Genomic DNA, 18,489 nt, shown 5'->3' with positions numbered 1-18,489 from the left:
TATTTTCATACTATTCAACACTATCTCTTTGTTAAACCGCATCAGATCGAGTTGAGGAGAAAATTCTGTTTTGTAGCTCCTTTCCATGCCACAATTGGTGCGGCTGATGCCGAGTTTGATTCCTGGTAGGGCTGAATGGTTCGAAACTGACGTTCAACATAGCCTCAGTGCGAAATATGTATCTCTCTCTCTCATTATATATATATATATATCCTCCGTGGCTAAGCGGTTAGCGTACGCGCCTTTATCGTAGGAGGCCCGGGTTCGATTCCCGGCGGAACCTCATGTGGTTCGGATTCCACGTTAATCGGTAGGTCCATGTCTCATACCCTCACTCCTGAACTGGACGTTAAACTCAAAATCAACTCAACTCATATATATATATATATATATATATATATATATATATATATGATAGAAAAATCCAAAACTGTGCCAAAGTTTGCAGCAATCGATTCGAAATATTTTGAAAATCCCACATGACACAAGAATAAATTAAACATTACCCTATTCATGATCATACATCTGTACGAACTTAATTTTCATCTTCACAATTTTATTGTCAACAGCAATAGCATATGTACCTTGGTTTCCTGTAAAATATTAAAACATTTGACATCAACTTTCAAGCACAGAGAAAAATCTAAATTTAAAGATAAATGCACCTTTCACGAATTTAAACTATCGTCATTTGGGTTGCTAGTCTGTTGCCATATATTACTCACACTCCTTGACAAACATCTGCGTACATTTCTAGCTATTTTTGTCATATGACAACTTTAAAAAAAAAGAGGACATTTTAGATATCACAAATATATAAAATTGAGGTTTCATGAATTTGTAACTTTTTTAAATTTATTTTTTTATTTATGTATGCAAATTTCTACGCAAGAACCAAGGACAAAACTATGTAGTATTACTACCACCACTGTACATAATAATAAAATGAAATATCTTGTTTAACGTCCCACTGTATGCACTCTAGATTACAGAAGACGAGTAATTAATGAAAGTAATTGATTATGAAGAAATTGGTGGGATCAGAGTGTGAGAGGAAACGGCAGAATTTGTTAGGGATTATTAATAGAAATTAGATTTTTGGGGTTTCACATGTATTCCTACGTTAGCCCATCACGTATAAGGAATGACATCCATTTATAATCAAATTACCCGGGGAATAGCTAAAGAAGAAAGGAATGGGGAAGGAAGGGAGCTTTCTGGGACCATTATGTTAAATAATATTCAAGACATCGCCTAGTGTGAAAGTGGAAAATCCGAGAAATCCTTAGTTAGAATGACTGGCTGGAAAAGCTTTTTATACTTTTTCACCCGAATGTTCCAACCAGGAATTGAACCTGGGACCGCTCGTACCAAAGGCGAGTGCGTTGGCGACTAAGCTACATGGGATCACACGAAAGAATTAGTATAGTATCGGGAAAATATAAGTTACACAACTAAACTTTTACAATAGCGATCACAGAAATATTAAATAGGTTACTTTCCTTCACACTTGATTTTCCTTGGGAATTGAACTTTCCAACAATATTAGTATTAATAATTAGGAGTCTTGAAGCAGTTGTTTGAACTTAAAAAAAAAATCACATTAAAAAAATCTTCCGGCAATTTTTAGGGGTTGAACAAGAGGATATGTCCGGGAAAACACCTTACGTATTGTATTGTATTTTCATGCAGGGATTCAGGCTTCAAGTCACATATACGCCAATTATAACATTTACGAAAGGCAGGTGATAAATGGTGGTTTTAAAGTAAAGTAGGACAAAACTGAACGAGGTTTTTGCATTGATAAACTTGAAACAAAAAGATTCACTTACACATTTGTTGAATGTTCATTTTCTTTCAAGCAAAACAGTTTACTTATCATATGCTATTTGTAAGTGATATTAAGCTTATCCTTTTCCGAATAACTTTCGCTGGTATTAATCAATCCACTTTACTAGAAACTTTCATTCAATAAGGTTATATAGCCCTATGTTCCGTGCCCAGTAGATTCTAAAATCTTCGGAGTGAATGAGGTACACAATAATATCGTAGACTAACAAAAGAAGTAGTACATTGTGTCAAGAATCATTTAGAAAATCACAAAATGGTCTCCAAAGTCCTATTCATTTTTTAGAGATTACCCTTATTTTTTAGTGTTAATTGGAATTGTAAGCAGTTTTACAGTTCAACGCTGTGAAAATATTAGGTTGAAAATTTTAATTTTTGTCAAAATGTTCTCATGTATGAAAAATGTAAAGCCATTTCACTATTGCTTCACTATAGCTTCACTTTTTTGATTCACTATAGCTTCCACCAATCGGCAACCGACCATCTGACGTTGAGAGATTTCTGAAAATGTCGCTGAAGAGCCTAGAAACAGACTACGCGGATCTCTATCTCGTGCATTGGCCGTGCACTTTCCAAAATGTCGATGATATCGTTCAACACCCTAGAAACCCAGATGGTAAGCTCAAGCTGGATCAGACAGATTTAGAAGGAGTTTGGAAGGTAATGTACGCAGTTAATGCTCATAATAATAAACGTATAATTCTTAAACAATCACTGTGAGAATCATGACAAATCATGAATATTGTACTTCGGAGTGTTTATACAGGGTGTTTCAAAACAACACCGACAACGCTTGGGAGGTGATTCTTGACACCAAGATAAGAAGAAAAGTATAGTCCAACCTGGGTGCACAAATGCTTCCTTCCGGAGTTATAGGCTGCCGAAAACATGAAAAAGTGAACTTTAAAAGCTCATAGCTCCAAAGCTATGGGACCTACCGTAGTCGGGTCAAAACTTCACTTAGGAACTAGTATGTGCCCTATCGAAATATCCAAGTTTCAGAATCCTGCGGTACTTCCGCAACAGTTTTTATAGAGGTAGTTGGTGAGTACTTCCAATTAAATGTCCGTAGCAGAAGTCCATCTGCAAAAGCTGTTGCGTGAGTACCTTAGAATTCTGAAACATTTACCTTTGAGTAGGGCACATATTAGTTCCTAAATGAAGTTTTGACCTGAGTACGGTAGATCTCATAGTTTTGGAGTTACGGACATTTAAATTTCGCTTTTTCATGTTTCCGTCAGTCTATAACTCCGAAAGGAAGCATTTGTGCACCCAAGTTGGTCTATACATTTTGTCTTATCTTGTCAGAAATCACCTCCCAAACTTTGTCGATGTTGTTTTGAAACACCTTGTATATATGATAGTAATGAAAAACATATTTTATTCTTTCCCGGATGGTATATTCTTCCTTCGTGTTTCTTATGCATTTCGTATTTTATAAATTGTCTAATGTGAAAGTAATAGTTAAATATCAGTTATTGAAATTAACGTTTTGCCCAGTTAATCTTGTAATGCGGAACGACAAATTTTAGTTTAGAATGTAGAATAAAGATATGTCAATATTAAAAATATGCAATTTAATGCTTCCTGGGAATAACATTTCCCTTAACGAAGTTCGAATTAACCTTAAATTTAGTGAAATTTCATTCAAACTCTCAGATTTTCCTGGAATCACAATGCCTTTGATAAAAATCTGAGGTGATATTGAGAATAAAATAGACTGTCATGCATCCCATTGTCAGTTTTTATCATGCCATATCACTTATCAGTTCGCTGACAATATCATGTGTTCCGAATTAAAAGACACATCGTGAATTTTAGAGAAACTTTTAGCATCCTGAATTACGCTGTGATATCACACTACTGCATCACTACATACTCAGTTTGGTTGTATTATTATCTCAATTATGCATTTTGTCTGCCAGTTGCCCCTATTATTAATATCCTCACCCACTACCAATGTTTACTTTTTTATTATTATTATTAACGTATTATCAAGGCTGGTTGTAGCCCAAATTATTGAACCAACATACGCCACTGATGTACAGTCCGCAGAAAGAAAAAAAACCTGCAACATGAGCATGTACGTTATTATGAAACTACGCCTAACAGCCCAGGGAATCAACATAACGTCTAATCACGCCAGGAGAAACCTCGAAGTCCTCCACTGCACACTTATTTTGGAGCAAAAGACTTCGTTGTTTCACAATAAACTTACATGCTCATTTTGCAGGTGTTTTGCTGCGGACTGTACAATATAGGTTGTGTGAAGCACAATAACCAGCCTCTTAAAGGAAGCAGAAATTAACATCAGAGGAACTACTCCAAAGCACCAGAGTTCTTGATGTAATAGTATCAGAGAAATTGGCATTTCTCAAACATCTCTGTCCCTCGGATTCATCTACTCGTAAATTTAAATATACATAATTCGTGGACTTAAATTTCTATAGTCTAGATGACTTACTTGACCCTCTTTTGAGTGTGTTCATAATATGATAATGTTCTAAAGTGTTTTTTTTTTTTTTTTTTGGTTGATATGAATTTACTGATCTCATTCTATGGGATGGCATAATACATTGCCGTGATATTCATATACATGGGTTTTATAAGTTTTTTCATCCCGGTCAAGTTTACCCTCTTTTATCCATGAAAATTTCTTTCTCTTTTGCAGCGTGCCTTATTTCTTTCAATTGGTATTGTAGCCATAAGGCAGCCTCAATGACTTGCATATCAGACTAGCGGTATCGACTACTGGATACAATTTCAATAGTACTTTCTTTTAAAACGTTGCGTGGAAACACCAAATTGCAAGCAATTATAATTATAATAGATTCTGGGAACGAATTAACACTTGTCTCTTTAAGTGTCGTCATAAGAGATATACATGCTTGTCGAAGCACTTTCACAAGTTTCCTGAATACATATCCTGAATGCAATTCTTGATAATTTCTTAATTAAAACAACATTACTTTTCCATGTAACGTATATGAGGCAAAGGATTTACCATTAGTTCTTTGTACGTCGTGCTTAACTCATAATAGTGCGCATCAAGCACAGTTTGTACACAATATTGCTTTTCTTTACGGTTGTAAAAGTGCAAGAACTATCCTTTCGATGCGGGAAGATGAAATATTTTCGTTATTTGGGTAAAAATATCAATGAATGTATATTATCCAAAATGGAGAGACTTTTCGCTTCGTTCAAAATAACTTGAAGTTTCCATCTATGATTTCCCATCATGCTTCTTTAAAAATAAAACGGTTATACATGCCTTAAAACTATATAGGAGTCATCTTATTCTGTTACCTTTGGCTGGCGTATCGTAGGTATTATAAAACATCGTGCGTTGCCGTTTGCTGTTTAATATGTGTTTCCGTATTCCATTAAAAATGGACGCATTCATGTACCTTCAATACAATACGGCATACTTGGTGGTTCACAAATAGTTGGAAACATTGACGTAGATATTCTCCCAATTCCATAATCAAACTTAATATAATAAAATCCAAGTATGATTTTCTTTCCTTCTAAGTCATTTTTCATACAATTCTTTAATTACCATAGATTAATACATGAAAAGATAACCATTAAAAATCTAATTCAATCTAAAAGCATGATAGCTTACGTGGAAGTACATAATCAATATGTTATTTTTTTCTGAAAATTTTACTTTTCTTCTTTCTCTATATAACAGCAAATGGAGGCTCAAGTAGACGCTGGAAGAGCTAAAGCCATTGGCATTTCCAATTACAATCCAAAACAAATTGAGAGAATAATGAAAATCGCAAGAATTCCTCCAGTTACGAACCAAGTGGAGTATCACATATATCTTCAACAGAATGAACTTCTCAAAGTGTGCCAAAAGTATAACATTATTATTACGGCGTATTCTCCATTGGGTTCGCCTGGATCAAAACAATTGATTAAAAAACAAATTGGCATGTAAGTAACCAACATTATAGTATTCTAAACAAAACAAAAAAAGTACCGGTAACTAATATATTCTAAAAGTTTCGTTTAATCAGGTTTCATTGAATCTATAACATAAATTTCTATAATGCAATTGTCATTCATACTATGCGTATTTATGAATCAACTTTGTAATTTATCACGTTTAACAGATTTTCAAGGTGTTGTAGTCTTGTTTTTAATATAAGAACTGTTCTAATTGATCTAATTTTCTTATCAAACTTACGAAATTTATTATTCAGTCTAATATTTCTTGTAAAGCCGAAAAATATTGCTTCATTAGCGTAAGATTTTGCTGCCAGATGTTTCCTGTTGTATAGAAACCAGAGATGGACATTTTTGCTAACCCTCAGTCACATCACCCTCAATCAATTCCCTCACATTCACTTGCCCTTACACTCAAATATTTTGATGCCCTCCCCTCAGCAACCCTCATCCTCAATCGACTCCCTCACATTCACCCTCACTCACCCTTAGACTCATCTACCAAAATGAGGATGAGTGAGGGAGAGCCCGATCCTCTTGAGGGCAAAAATGTGTAAGTGTGTCCATCTCTGGTATTTATATATGCCAAGAGTTTTCAACTTTTTATTTTATGATCTTGTTAATTGTTTTTCATATTTTGTACTCCTATTTAGATAAGCACCTAAAAAGATTCCCTTACCTTTAATATCAAGTTTCCTTTAAAAATTCCTTAACTAATGTTTCAAAAAGTACTCGCTGTTGACGCATGAAACTGCATCATGATTATTGATACTCGGTAATGCTGAGTGTATGCAGTTGAGTGTCGGCACTCAGTTTGAATCCATTTTAATCATTCATGGCTGAAATTTGTAATCTACTTATAATAGTTAAATGTTTTACTTCATAAATACAGATCTTTTCTGTCAATATTTAATTATTTCTTTAATTACTATATACTTTATCAGGCACATTACCCAGTTTGGGAACCGCTGATTAAGCCACTACTTTATTATGAAAACGAAATTAATACAGTATTTACGTTAAAAAAACAACAACAACAACAACAACGGTCAGAGCTGGTAATAAAGTTGTAAGTTTGATATAATTTCTCTTCAGACTGTTAATCAGCTGCCATGCTGGAGAGATCCATTCATTTTTCACAGTATTTTCCCTTCTAGTTCCAGAAGATAGGAGATTCTTGACTCCTAATACTAGAGACCTACTTTTATATATTCAAAGAAACTGAAGTGTAGCAATAATGAATCTAATGATATGTGCTAAACAGTTTCTGAATCATCAGGTGTTTAAACAGGACATTATGTTATAAAGGTTGTTTCCATAGTTGTTGATTACCGTTATTACACGAAATAATTTATCAACTATTTAAAACTTATTCATAATGTATTTTCGTAATTATGAGCCAACCTTAGTAACTATATTTAAAAACTAACATTTGCTTTTCTTCTGATTGTTATCCAAAAAAGGCGTTAAAGAAAATATTACATTATGTACTGTAATAGCAGAATTTTTTTAACTACAGAAATTTACCATTGGACCCACCTAATTTAATGGATGACCCAGTTGTTAAGGAAATCGCAAAAGCACACAACAAAACCCCTTCTCAAGTATTGTTGAGGTTTTCTATCCAAAATGGCATCGTCGTCATTCCAAGAAGCGGAAAGCCAATACGACTCAAGGAAAATTTTGATGTAAGTTTACATTCTACATTTTCCTTTTTTAGAGATTTTTTTACTAACTTCTGATTTACTACTTTTATTATGTGTGTCATATATCTCAAAACTACTAGTTTTGTAATATAATTCTTAGAAGTCGTAGAATATCGTAAAGTAGAAATACTAGAATGATAATAGGTCATTTCTAAATATTAACACTAATGCTGATATCTCTGATTTGTTATGATTTTATTGTATTCGTATTTCAAATAGTAAAATGTTTAATTTTGAAAACTTTTACCGTAGTACTAGAAGACTAGTTGTTTTGAGAAATAGACTACTTATCCTTACATGTTACAATGGACTGTACTGTGAAGATATGTGTATTTGGACATATGGAAAAGTTTCTTATTTTGAACAATGGGACATTTTATTTTAAAAGAACATCTCAGTCAAAAGCATCATCATTCGTTTCAAATTAAATCACCTATCGACTTGTTTTTCTAAGTTCATTTGCCTTTGCTGTCTGCCATTCATTTCTTACGTTGTAAATTTTTCAGTTAATAAAATAACAGATTGCTTCCCCGTCCGCATTCCTATCATCACTTTACCTTGGTTAATCTACGAGCATGCACTTTTTTCATCGAGACACAAATCAAAGTGAATAACCGAGGATATGAACCCGGAAGGAACGCCAGACAAAATGGATTGAAAGACTATTGGAAGGGACAGTCGACATGGAGCGAGGGACGAGATAGAAGGTAGACCGCTAGCTACATTTGAAATTGACGATTGATAGCCTTGCTCCATCTTAGAGAGCACCTTTGATTCAACGACGATGTATTGCTTTTTAAGAAGAAGTTATAAGTTTGTCTAAAGTTGCGGTCTTCGCGAAGTTGGTTACTCAGTCCGGGTTTCCCCGACTCTTAACTTTGGTTACTTGAACGACCAGCCAGCCAAACAGAGGGATGGACGGACGTCGGCCCGTTGGAGGAATCGTGGAGAGGACAACGATCAGACCTGCAAGTAAGTGCGAGTAGATTAACCTATCCCGAAAGTTACTCCCTTCTTGCCCCTTTTCACCCCCTTTAACATCACAGTCTGTTTCTTTTGTACGTGTTGGATTTCATTTAAATGCAACCCAGGTTAGATCCCGTACCTCATGTTTTGTTGAGTTCTATATTTACAAAATCCTGGGCGCAACTTGTCGGATCTGACATCCCCGAACACGTCAATCATTAACTCATCATCTGAGCTCTCAGACCGACAAGGGGCGACTGCACATGGCGGAGATGTGGTTTTAACTTGTGTGGATGCACACATATCTGCGACCCTCGATTTATTTTGCATTAGTTTGTTTGCCGCCCACCGTTAGAATTTGATGAAATTCTATTTGGTTTACCACCCTCCCTCCACCCTCTCAATTTGTTGTGTTATTTTGTTTTATGGGCTTTTTAGTTACATTATTTAGATATATTTAGAGAAAATGGTGAATACTAGCATTCTGGCACAAGCTCGTCTTACGTCTCTGGATTCTATTGTGCGCCCCACATTTTTTCACGGCAAGTATGGGGAAGACGTCATTCGTTTTTTTGAGTATTTCGAATCTTACTGCGTCATTTATGAGTTCAATGCAGTAAAGAAGCGTCATTTGCTTCCATATCTATTAAGGGACGGAGCCTTAGCGTGGTTTCTAGCTTTAACTAGGACAGACGAATTTGTGAACTTGTCGTATGTAGACATAAAGAGACGAATGATCACATTATTTGGTGGTTTTGTAGTTAAGAAGGTGACGGAACATACTATTCGTTCCAGAGATCAAAAAGAAGGGGAACCTATTATGACATATATTTATGAGAAGCTAGATCTCATACTTAGTTTTGATAAAGCCATGCCTATTCAACAACAAATTAATTTCCTTATTGAAGGGTTATTGCCTCAGTATTTTAAGCTTACATGCAACAAATCGTTTCCATCTGTTGATGCGTTATGTGAGTTTTTATTACAAGAACAGTCAGCTGAGTTAATAGTAAATTACAAGACGCTCATTAAATCTAATTCGAAAGAACAAGTCTTGCAGTTTAGTACACCGGAATTTATCGCTAAGATAGCTGATGTTTCATTGCGCGATAATTCTCATGTTTCATTTCCTCTCGAAGAACAACGGGAAAAAAAAGAAATGCTTGCACGTTTGCATTATGATATCTTATCCGCTGAGAAAGAATGCGGTGATCAACAGTCAGTAGATTCTATTCCGTCTCATCAACAGAAATGTAACTCTTTTTCTTCTTTTTGTTCCTCTGAATGTAAGAGTGCCAAGAATAGTAATAATATGCATGATAGAATGGGCTCTGTGACGAATACTTCTGTTATTGCTAAGAACGAACAGAACAAGTGCAAACAGAATCATAGTACGTCTCCCGCGAATAATAAAATACACTGTCCGGCCAAAGCATTAGAGTGCAACATGGCGCAAGTCAGGAGAAGTAATAATTGTAATGTTTTACATAGTGGAAATAGTTCAGGGAATAGTGAAAGACCTGTTTTTAAGACCCACACGATTACTACGCCTATTGTTAGGGATAGGATTCTGCCTTGCATCAAAATTACTATTGGAAATAAAGAGTATAAAGCGTTATTGGACTCTGGGAGTCAAATTTCAATTTGCACTAGAGAGCTCCTTCCTCCGAACACTAGACTCGTTAAAAGACGTACTATTATCCGTGGCATCTCGGGTAAAGGACTTGAAACTAACACGTTAGCTGTACTGAAGTTCAAAATTGACGGCTATTCATTTACGCATACGTTTAGAGTTGTTGACAAATTTGCTTCTTCTGTTTTGTTGGGGAACGATTGGTTACTTCCTCAACATGTCACTATTAACCAGGATATTCACGTAGTTCACATAGTTAGGTTTGGGAAGCCTACTGATCACGCTTTACCTGAAAGTCATGCTATAGGCACAGTTTCTGAACAAACAGCGAACCTTATGCAAGCGTATTTCATAACGGCGAAATCTGTTACTTTGCCACCAAATTCCAGTGTTTCAGTACCTGTTAGAAAAATTAATGATTTAGTGGGAATTAAAAATGTTTTGCAACCCAATGAAAAAATCTGTTCTAAAGCCGAAATTTTTGTTAATGAATCTAGAGTGGATCCTGTTAATCCTGTCATTAGAGTAGTCAACCCAACCAACAAAAAGTTGTGTTTAGAGAAAAATCTTCATTTAGGTGAAGCTATTGACATTAGGCCGGGTGCTCATTATCCAAATGATACAGATAGTGTTCAAAATCATGGTTTAGCCAGTAAACAAGACAACAATAACTTTCCTGCTGGTTTTGATGTCAAGCGTGTGGACATTAACCCTCAACTTTCGGACGATCAGAAGCAAATGTTTTATTCTGTTATAGAGGAGTATAAGGATTGTTTTTCTTGGTCAGAGGATGATTTTGGAGTGGCCAAGGGCTACGTACATGAAATTAAAATGCTAGATAACGTCCCAGTTCACACCAATCAGTTTCCTATCCCCTTCCATTTAAGAGAAGAAGTTAAAAAACAGATTGATACTTTGCTTAAACAAAAGGTTATTAGGAGGTGCATCTCGAGTTATAACTCGCCTATTCTTCTCGTGAAAAAGAAGTCTGGATCTTATAGATTTTGTTTGGATTGTAGATCTATTAACCTACACATTGCACCAGACAGTTTTCCTGTACCGTCGATAGAAGACATTCTTTCGCGTCTTAGTAAGTGTCGCTACCTGTACTCCTCGAGTAATATTTTGAGACACAAGTATTTGATTGTCGTAGTCGATGCAGCTACTCGGTATACTATCTGTGATTCATTAGCAGATATAACAGCGTCTTCTGTAAGTAGTTTTCTTTATGAAAATGTAATTTTGAAATACGGTATTTTCAAAGAATTAGTCACAGACAAAGGTCCATGTTTTACAAGTAACCTATTCAAGGAGTTGTGTGCAATGATTGGAGCTAAGATTCGATTTGTAAATGTTCAAGCTCATTACGCTAACGGGACTGCTGAGATAGCTATCCGAAACATTGAACAGAGACTGAAATCTGCGTTGTGTAATAAAGATCAAGGAAAATGGGTCGAACTGCTGCCATCTATTGTGTTAGCCCACAATTTAACTGTTAATTTATCCTCTGGATACAGCCCTTTTGAACTTTTGCATGGATTCAGATGTAGAATGCTACACGAAGCAATTTTGGACACCCCTTGTCAATTTCAGGACAATGCTGAACGTTTACAGCAACTTGGAGAAATACGAGACAAAGCCCATGATAAATGGTTCCAGAGACATAAGACGGCAACGAAATTTTATGACAAACGTCATTCGAAACCCAATTTCAAAGTAGGAGACAAGGTATGGATTTTGGACAGCACCATGAAGAAAGGATCCACCAGAGCTTTCAGTGGACGTTATTTTGGTCCAGGAATAATTCAGGATATTGACCACCCAAATTCCTATTTTGTTAAGTTCAAGACTGCACGAGGAAGATTCAAGGTTGATTCGATTGCAGTACAAAGATTGAAGAAGTACTACGAGAGACAGGAGAAGGAAAACGAGGGAGAGGAAGAAGATAACGTTGATTTGGATATACAAGATGTTGAGGATGCTACTGCGAATGCCTGCTGTGCCGAAGAACAGGAAGAGATACAGAAGAGAGAGAAAGAAAAAGAAGAACACTATGAGATTATTTTTAATCCTGCGGTGAACATGATAGAAAAAGAAGAAAATATTCCATCTGTGAATCTTCGTGAGGTTGTGATTGCCAACCATTTACCCACTTGGGCTGAAACAGGGAAGAATTGTTCTGGCTTGAAACCGAAGTTTGGTGCCAATTCTGCAATCAACAAGAAAATCAGTGTTTTTCGAGGAGATATCGCTATGATTAAAGTTGACGCCGCTGTCAATCCCACGAATGAATTACTTATTCCATTAGGAGGAGCAGATAGAAGTATCCAAGAAGCTGCAGGAGAAGAATTTCGTAAAGATTGTGAGAAAATACGTTCTTTAAAACCAGGACAAGTGAAGATTGCTCCAGGCTATAATCTCCCCGCTGATCATGTATTATTGACGTGTGGTCCCAGAGATGCGAACAAGAAGACTTTGGAGAATTGTTATAACAATTGTTTTGATTTTGTGTTGAAAAATCAGTTTTCAACTGTGGCTTTTCCTTGCATCGCTGCTGGTGCATTTCATTTCCCTAAGGAACCTGCTGCTAGAATTGCATTGTTGAGTACACGAAAATTTTTAGAGGATCATGTGGACAACGTAGACCGTATTGTATTGTGTATTTTCGACAAGGAGAATTGGGATCTCTATCAGCGTCTTTTACCTGTGTATTTTCCCTTGGAAGAAGGAAAAGAAGCGGAAACTGTTTCTCTGCAATGAAGTTTTTTTTTAAAAAAAAAAAAAAAAAGAGGAAAAAAGAAGACGGTTCTCAAAGGAAGATTTGATGGATTAGGAACATCTGTGAAGTTGGTAACGAATTTTGTTTTGACACTGGCCATGTCATTATGGAATTTGTTTTTGGTTTGTTTGTATTTCTAAGTCTTGCCGGCAATAACAATTACAACGAAGATAAGGAGAAAAAGGAGTACTCATATAGACATCATTTTTTTTCAGTCACTTAGAACTGTTGGTTAACTTTATAGAACACGTTCTTTTTCTTGGTCATCTAATCAACATCTTATTGATACATTATGTTTAGCAGAAGAAAACTAGGGAGATAGACGCAACTATGAATTTATATTTGTTTGCTATCTATGTTATGATAGTGATGAAGAAGGAATTCTCACGTTTTTTGCATTTTTCAAGATGCATTTTATGATATTAATGTGGATGTAAAGAAGAATGCAGTTTTTTTTCTTTCCCTGGATTTTGATTTGATCCTACGATTTGTTATTAGTTATTGGGAATATACTCAGTCAATGTATTCTTTTCAAAGGAATATACACTGTTATAACCTCTTGTGTGATTTTAGTGATCTTTTGGAATGATCAATTTTTCATCGCCTGCAGTGTATATAATAAATTTGTGTATTTCATCATGAAGATGACTTGGGATTTATGTATGATGAAGATTTGTGCTTATTTGGTGTATATTTTTGTATATTTGTAGATTTGACTTAATTCCACATTTTCCTGTGGGTATACGTACTTTTACTTTCATATAAGAAGAAAGAAGTTTCTTTTCTTTTAGCGCATAATTAGTTAGGGATTTAGGAATATGTTTGGTGATAGTCTGTCATGTTGATTTCTTTTAAGGTTTTAATAGCCAGTGCAGAGGGCTATAACTCTGCCAATACGTCGGACATTGTGGAACTAAATTCTCCACAATTCGTTTTTCTAAAACCTGAAATCAACATTCTTTTGTGTTGTTTTATCTGTTCTTTCTATGGGTAGCTAGATTAATTTTTCTTCTACCGCGTAATGATAATTTTGATTATAGAGTTACAATTTTATTGGAATTGGAGTTTTATTTACTATATATAGATATATACGTATGGATTATGGTTTAGTTATTACTTTTGTTTTTTTTTCCCTGATTTTTCGTCGATTTTTATTCATTCCATCATTTTATCCAATTATTGTCCCTATTCTCATATCTTACGTGTTTTGGGCAGTCATTGACTATATCCCCTAAATTTTGTGATGTTACTATCATATACCTGTCTACCCTACTCCTATAATCTACTTGTACTGAATGAACTTTCCAGTTATGTGATGTGTAAGGACATTGTACCTGTGATTTCCAGATCTACATTTTATGCTTAGTGATGCTGTGTTTACAAGATCGACGTTGCTGTGCTTACGTCATTTGGCATTGACTGTTCTGCTGTCAACTGTGTTAGTGTGTGAACATTTCTGCTGTACTCATCATTTCTTATCATATGATTCTTTTCAGACTATATTTGCTGCTGTGTTTTTATCATGAAGACTGAATGAAACTACAAAGATGCTTAAGTTTTTTTTTTAAACAGAAATTCTAAAAAGTGATTTTTTTTTGTTTGTCTCCGAAATGTTTTCATTCGGGACTTTGATTTCAGGGGGGGGATGTGAAGATATGTGTATTTGGACATATGGAAAAGTTTCTTATTTTGAACAATGGGACATTTTATTTTAAAAGAACATCTCAGTCAAAAGCATCATCATTCGTTTCAAATTAAATCACCTATCGACTTGTTTTTCTAAGTTCATTTGCCTTTGCTGTCTGCCATTCATTTCTTACGTTGTAAATTTTTCAGTTAATAAAATAACAGATTGCTTCCCCGTCCGCATTCCTATCATCACTTTACCTTGGTTAATCTACGAGCATGCACTTTTTTCATCGAGACACAAATCAAAGTGAATAACCGAGGATATGAACCCGGAAGGAACGCCAGACAAAATGGATTGAAAGACTATTGGAAGGGACAGTCGACATGGAGCGAGGGACGAGATAGAAGGTAGACCGCTAGCTACATTTGAAATTGACGATTGATAGCCTTGCTCCATCTTAGAGAGCACCTTTGATTCAACGACGATGTATTGCTTTTTAAGAAGAAGTTATAAGTTTGTCTAAAGTTGCGGTCTTCGCGAAGTTGGTTACTCAGTCCGGGTTTCCCCGACTCTTAACTTTGGTTACTTGAACGACCAGCCAGCCAAACAGAGGGATGGACGGACGTCGGCCCGTTGGAGGAATCGTGGAGAGGACAACGATCAGACCTGCAAGTAAGTGCGAGTAGATTAACCTATCCCGAAAGTTACTCCCTTCTTGCCCCTTTTCACCCCCTTTAACATCACAGTCTGTTTCTTTTGTACGTGTTGGATTTCATTTAAATGCAACCCAGGTTAGATCCCGTACCTCATGTTTTGTTGAGTTCTATATTTACAAAATCCTGGGCGCAACTTGTCGGATCTGACATCCCCGAACACGTCAATCATTAACTCATCATCTGAGCTCTCAGACCGACAAGGGGCGACTGCACAGTACAATATTGTATAGATATATAACTGTAAAGTTTAGTTGAAAGAAAATCTGAGGAGTGACTTAGAATCCGATTGTTTTCGCTGTTCACTTTGTTTCAGTTAAACTGTAGGTTCACGTCCCATACAGGTTCGATGTTGAAATTAACGTAAAACAAAACACCAAACAAGCTAGACTTGTCAAGAAAATTCCACGTACTGTTACGTTTGTATTACAAATTGAATGTGTAACCGATTTGTCGCAATTAAACAACAAGGTATAAGCGAGTAACAAAGCCCAAAATTTTAGTTAAGGACGAGTTATTGAACACGAGGTCAACTGAAGGGTTAACCTGAGCATAACTCATGAACCACCCTGTACTTAGTAACTCACAATACAACGGATAATATAATTTGATTCCTACTAAATGATGGTTATGCTCCCTAATAGTCTTTGTAGCACAAAGCGTAAGTTGAATAAGTTGTCCACACTATGTTTTCAATTTTTCTTCATCAAAACAAAGAAAGATCTAAATGCCGAATTATTATTTCTTGAAGTCAGGCAGACAATCTAAGCAGTGCTGACAACCTTATCTTACGGAGGAGAAAACTTACCATGTAAGAATAAAAGCAAAATTCCGGACTACTAGTAAAAGCCGGTGAAAATTAGAATTTTGCGACAGAGTTTGAAGCTTAAAAAATGGACTTTTGGTGTAATTACTTGCACACAGATCGATTCTTACAAGAAAATGGGTGTTTTTCTATATTGTTACATCTTCATCTTTAACTATTGTGCATTTTTGTTTGATACTAACCCTTTACTTTGGATCATGAGGTATGAATATGTTCATTTTCAGCAAAGTTATTTAACCACTCTTCTAAAATAATCCTTACGTATAATATATCTTTGAACAGATTTTTGACTTCACACTGACAGACAATGAGATCCAGAAACTCCGAGGGTTGAACAGAGAGATGAGGCAGTTGGAGTTGAAGAGCATATGGTTAGGAATTGCGGAGCATCCAGAGTGTCCCTTCTAATGGTACAACACCGTACAATTACATGTATTAACCTTCATGAATAAACCATACCTATTAGAAGAGGTTTAAAAGTAGTTGTATTCATTTTAGGTTTTTTTTTCTTTCTGAAGGAATAGGTTCATACCTGTTTCAAAAATGCCTTAGACCACTGGGTATTCAATTTATGGTATTCGATGACTTCTTAGGGAGGCATATTTTTTTTTCACGCCCGAGAATCCACAACCGGAGAAATTTCGCAGTTCTGATTGGTTGAATTGTTCATACGTTATAATTCCATTCTGTGACAGAAACGGAGTCGAACGGAGTAGTGACACAAATCGAATCGTTCACTTGGAAGTAACTAGTGGAGCTGTGGAGGGCATAAAGCAGGAAGAATAATGTATATTCTACCTACAAATATTAATTACGTGAAATTAGAAAATAATGTAATTAGACTTTGTATAAGAGAAAGGGAAGAATGGATGTCTTGGTTTAAGGAATTTGAAACATTAAATCGACTTACTTATCGAGTTGAACGAGGAATTAACAATGATGGAAGACAAACAATATATAAGGTAAGTGAACTCCATGATTTGATTAATTATAACCCTTGTAAATCTATTCCATAATTTAGTTGCGTATATAAGCTAATGCTATATACATTTCAGACAATATTTTATAAAAGAATACATTTGAAACAGGAGTAGTTTCCAAGTTCAACAGGCGTCACATTGCAAATACTGTGCTGTGTATAAACATTGCAATGGAAAAATTTAACTGTAAGTATCGTAGTGTAATTTTCAGCGCAATAATTGTGCAGATTTGCTGTACATGTTTGTACACTTTACAAAACAAATTCGTAATAATATTTTAATAGACTAGTGTGTAAATCTAAATGGTTGTGTTCTTACCTATAAGACACGTGTCTACGTAGAAAACATTAAAGTCGATCTTAAGCACGGATTCACCCATAAGGTAGCTAGTAAGCACAGGATACGAAGTGAAGTATCCGAAGGTTATAGTTAAGGAGCCGTACTTCCCATTTAGGGAAGGACGAGAAACGCCATACTTTCAGGAATTATTCATTGACTATCTAGGATGTTAAAAAGTAGGTAATAGACTGAGTTCTTGCCCTTGTACTTAGAGTGTTTAGGTAGTGCAACAGTAAGATGTATCCTCGTGCACGGGAGATGAGAAGTAGCTGTTCTTAACTATTACCATTAGTGTAGGTGTCCCGCATAATTTTCCAAAAAATGATAGAATTTCGCTTATTTCTATAATATTAGGGAAGTTTATGTTAGTTCAGGTTAGCTTAGATTTGGTTACGTTATGTTACGTCTAAGTACTTGCATCATTCATTTCTTCTGTAAATTTTGAGTTTTTTTTACGTGTTTCTGGATCCCTTGTACTAAACATACTCCCAAACGAATTTCTCCTCGCAGCGGGCCATTTGTACCCGGAAAACTAGTGAAGCCATTTTGAAAGTAAGAGTTATTACAATTATTTAACTGTTTTTAAAGTTGAAAATTATTGCGGATATTTTGTATTTTTCCACTATCCTTTTTTTTGTGTATGCCCCCGTCGCTGACGCGCCTGCGCCCTACGGACGCACCCCCTCGCTCCGCTCGGGCTCTGACTCAGTTTATGGCGTACGTGCTTTTAGTGGCCACCTAGCACAAGTTGGTTCATGGTTTAAGCATTAGTTCTTCATTCAGTGCATGCTCTGCTAGAAGAAATCGGAAAATGCACATGGACATGTGTGAAAATTTTGTAGAGCCGTCTGCTCGAGTAATGCTTTAAACGTATTGAATTGTGCATTTGTGCGTTACTAAAGACATTAATATAGTAAATTTTGATTGACTGAAAAACGACTAGGCCTATACGTGCAATGCACTTAAAACCCGTTTTTTTTGTTTTTTTTTTTGGGGGGGGGGGTTAAACTTTTTTGTTTGTTTAAATAATTTGCTCTATGTATTTGTATCACTTATAGACAGAAATAAGTTTATTTCAACTTGGTGTTATTATGCAACAATCAGGTTATGCAGGA

At 35.6% G+C, this 18,489-nt stretch overlaps 1 protein-coding gene and 1 long non-coding RNA gene across 2 annotated transcripts in view; one reads left to right on the top strand and one right to left on the bottom strand.

Moving 5' to 3' along the window:
- LOC145664191 (aldo-keto reductase family 1 member A1-A-like) overlaps positions 1–16,534 on the top strand; it is a 60,400-nt gene extending 43,866 nt beyond the window's left edge. The window contains exons 3-6 of the mRNA XM_081730628.1: positions 2,308–2,508; positions 5,543–5,790; positions 7,322–7,490; positions 16,338–16,534. Coding sequence (XP_081586754.1) covers positions 2,308–2,508; positions 5,543–5,790; positions 7,322–7,490; positions 16,338–16,463 — 744 coding nt within the window. The 3' untranslated portion in view covers positions 16,464–16,534. The remainder of the gene's footprint in view (positions 1–2,307; positions 2,509–5,542; positions 5,791–7,321; positions 7,491–16,337) is intronic.
- The window catches only part of LOC145664193 (uncharacterized), a 119,643-nt gene that overhangs the window by 78,500 nt on the left and 22,654 nt on the right, over positions 1–18,489 (bottom strand). The window lies entirely within an intron of this gene.

Source organism: Thermobia domestica, chromosome 11 (assembly GCF_964235325.1).
Source record: "Thermobia domestica chromosome 11, izTheDome1.hap1.1, whole genome shotgun sequence".
Taxonomy (NCBI): domain Eukaryota; kingdom Metazoa; phylum Arthropoda; class Insecta; order Zygentoma; family Lepismatidae; genus Thermobia; species Thermobia domestica.
Note: the sequence above shows the minus strand (reverse complement) of the source record. Positions and strands in the feature narration are given on the sequence as shown.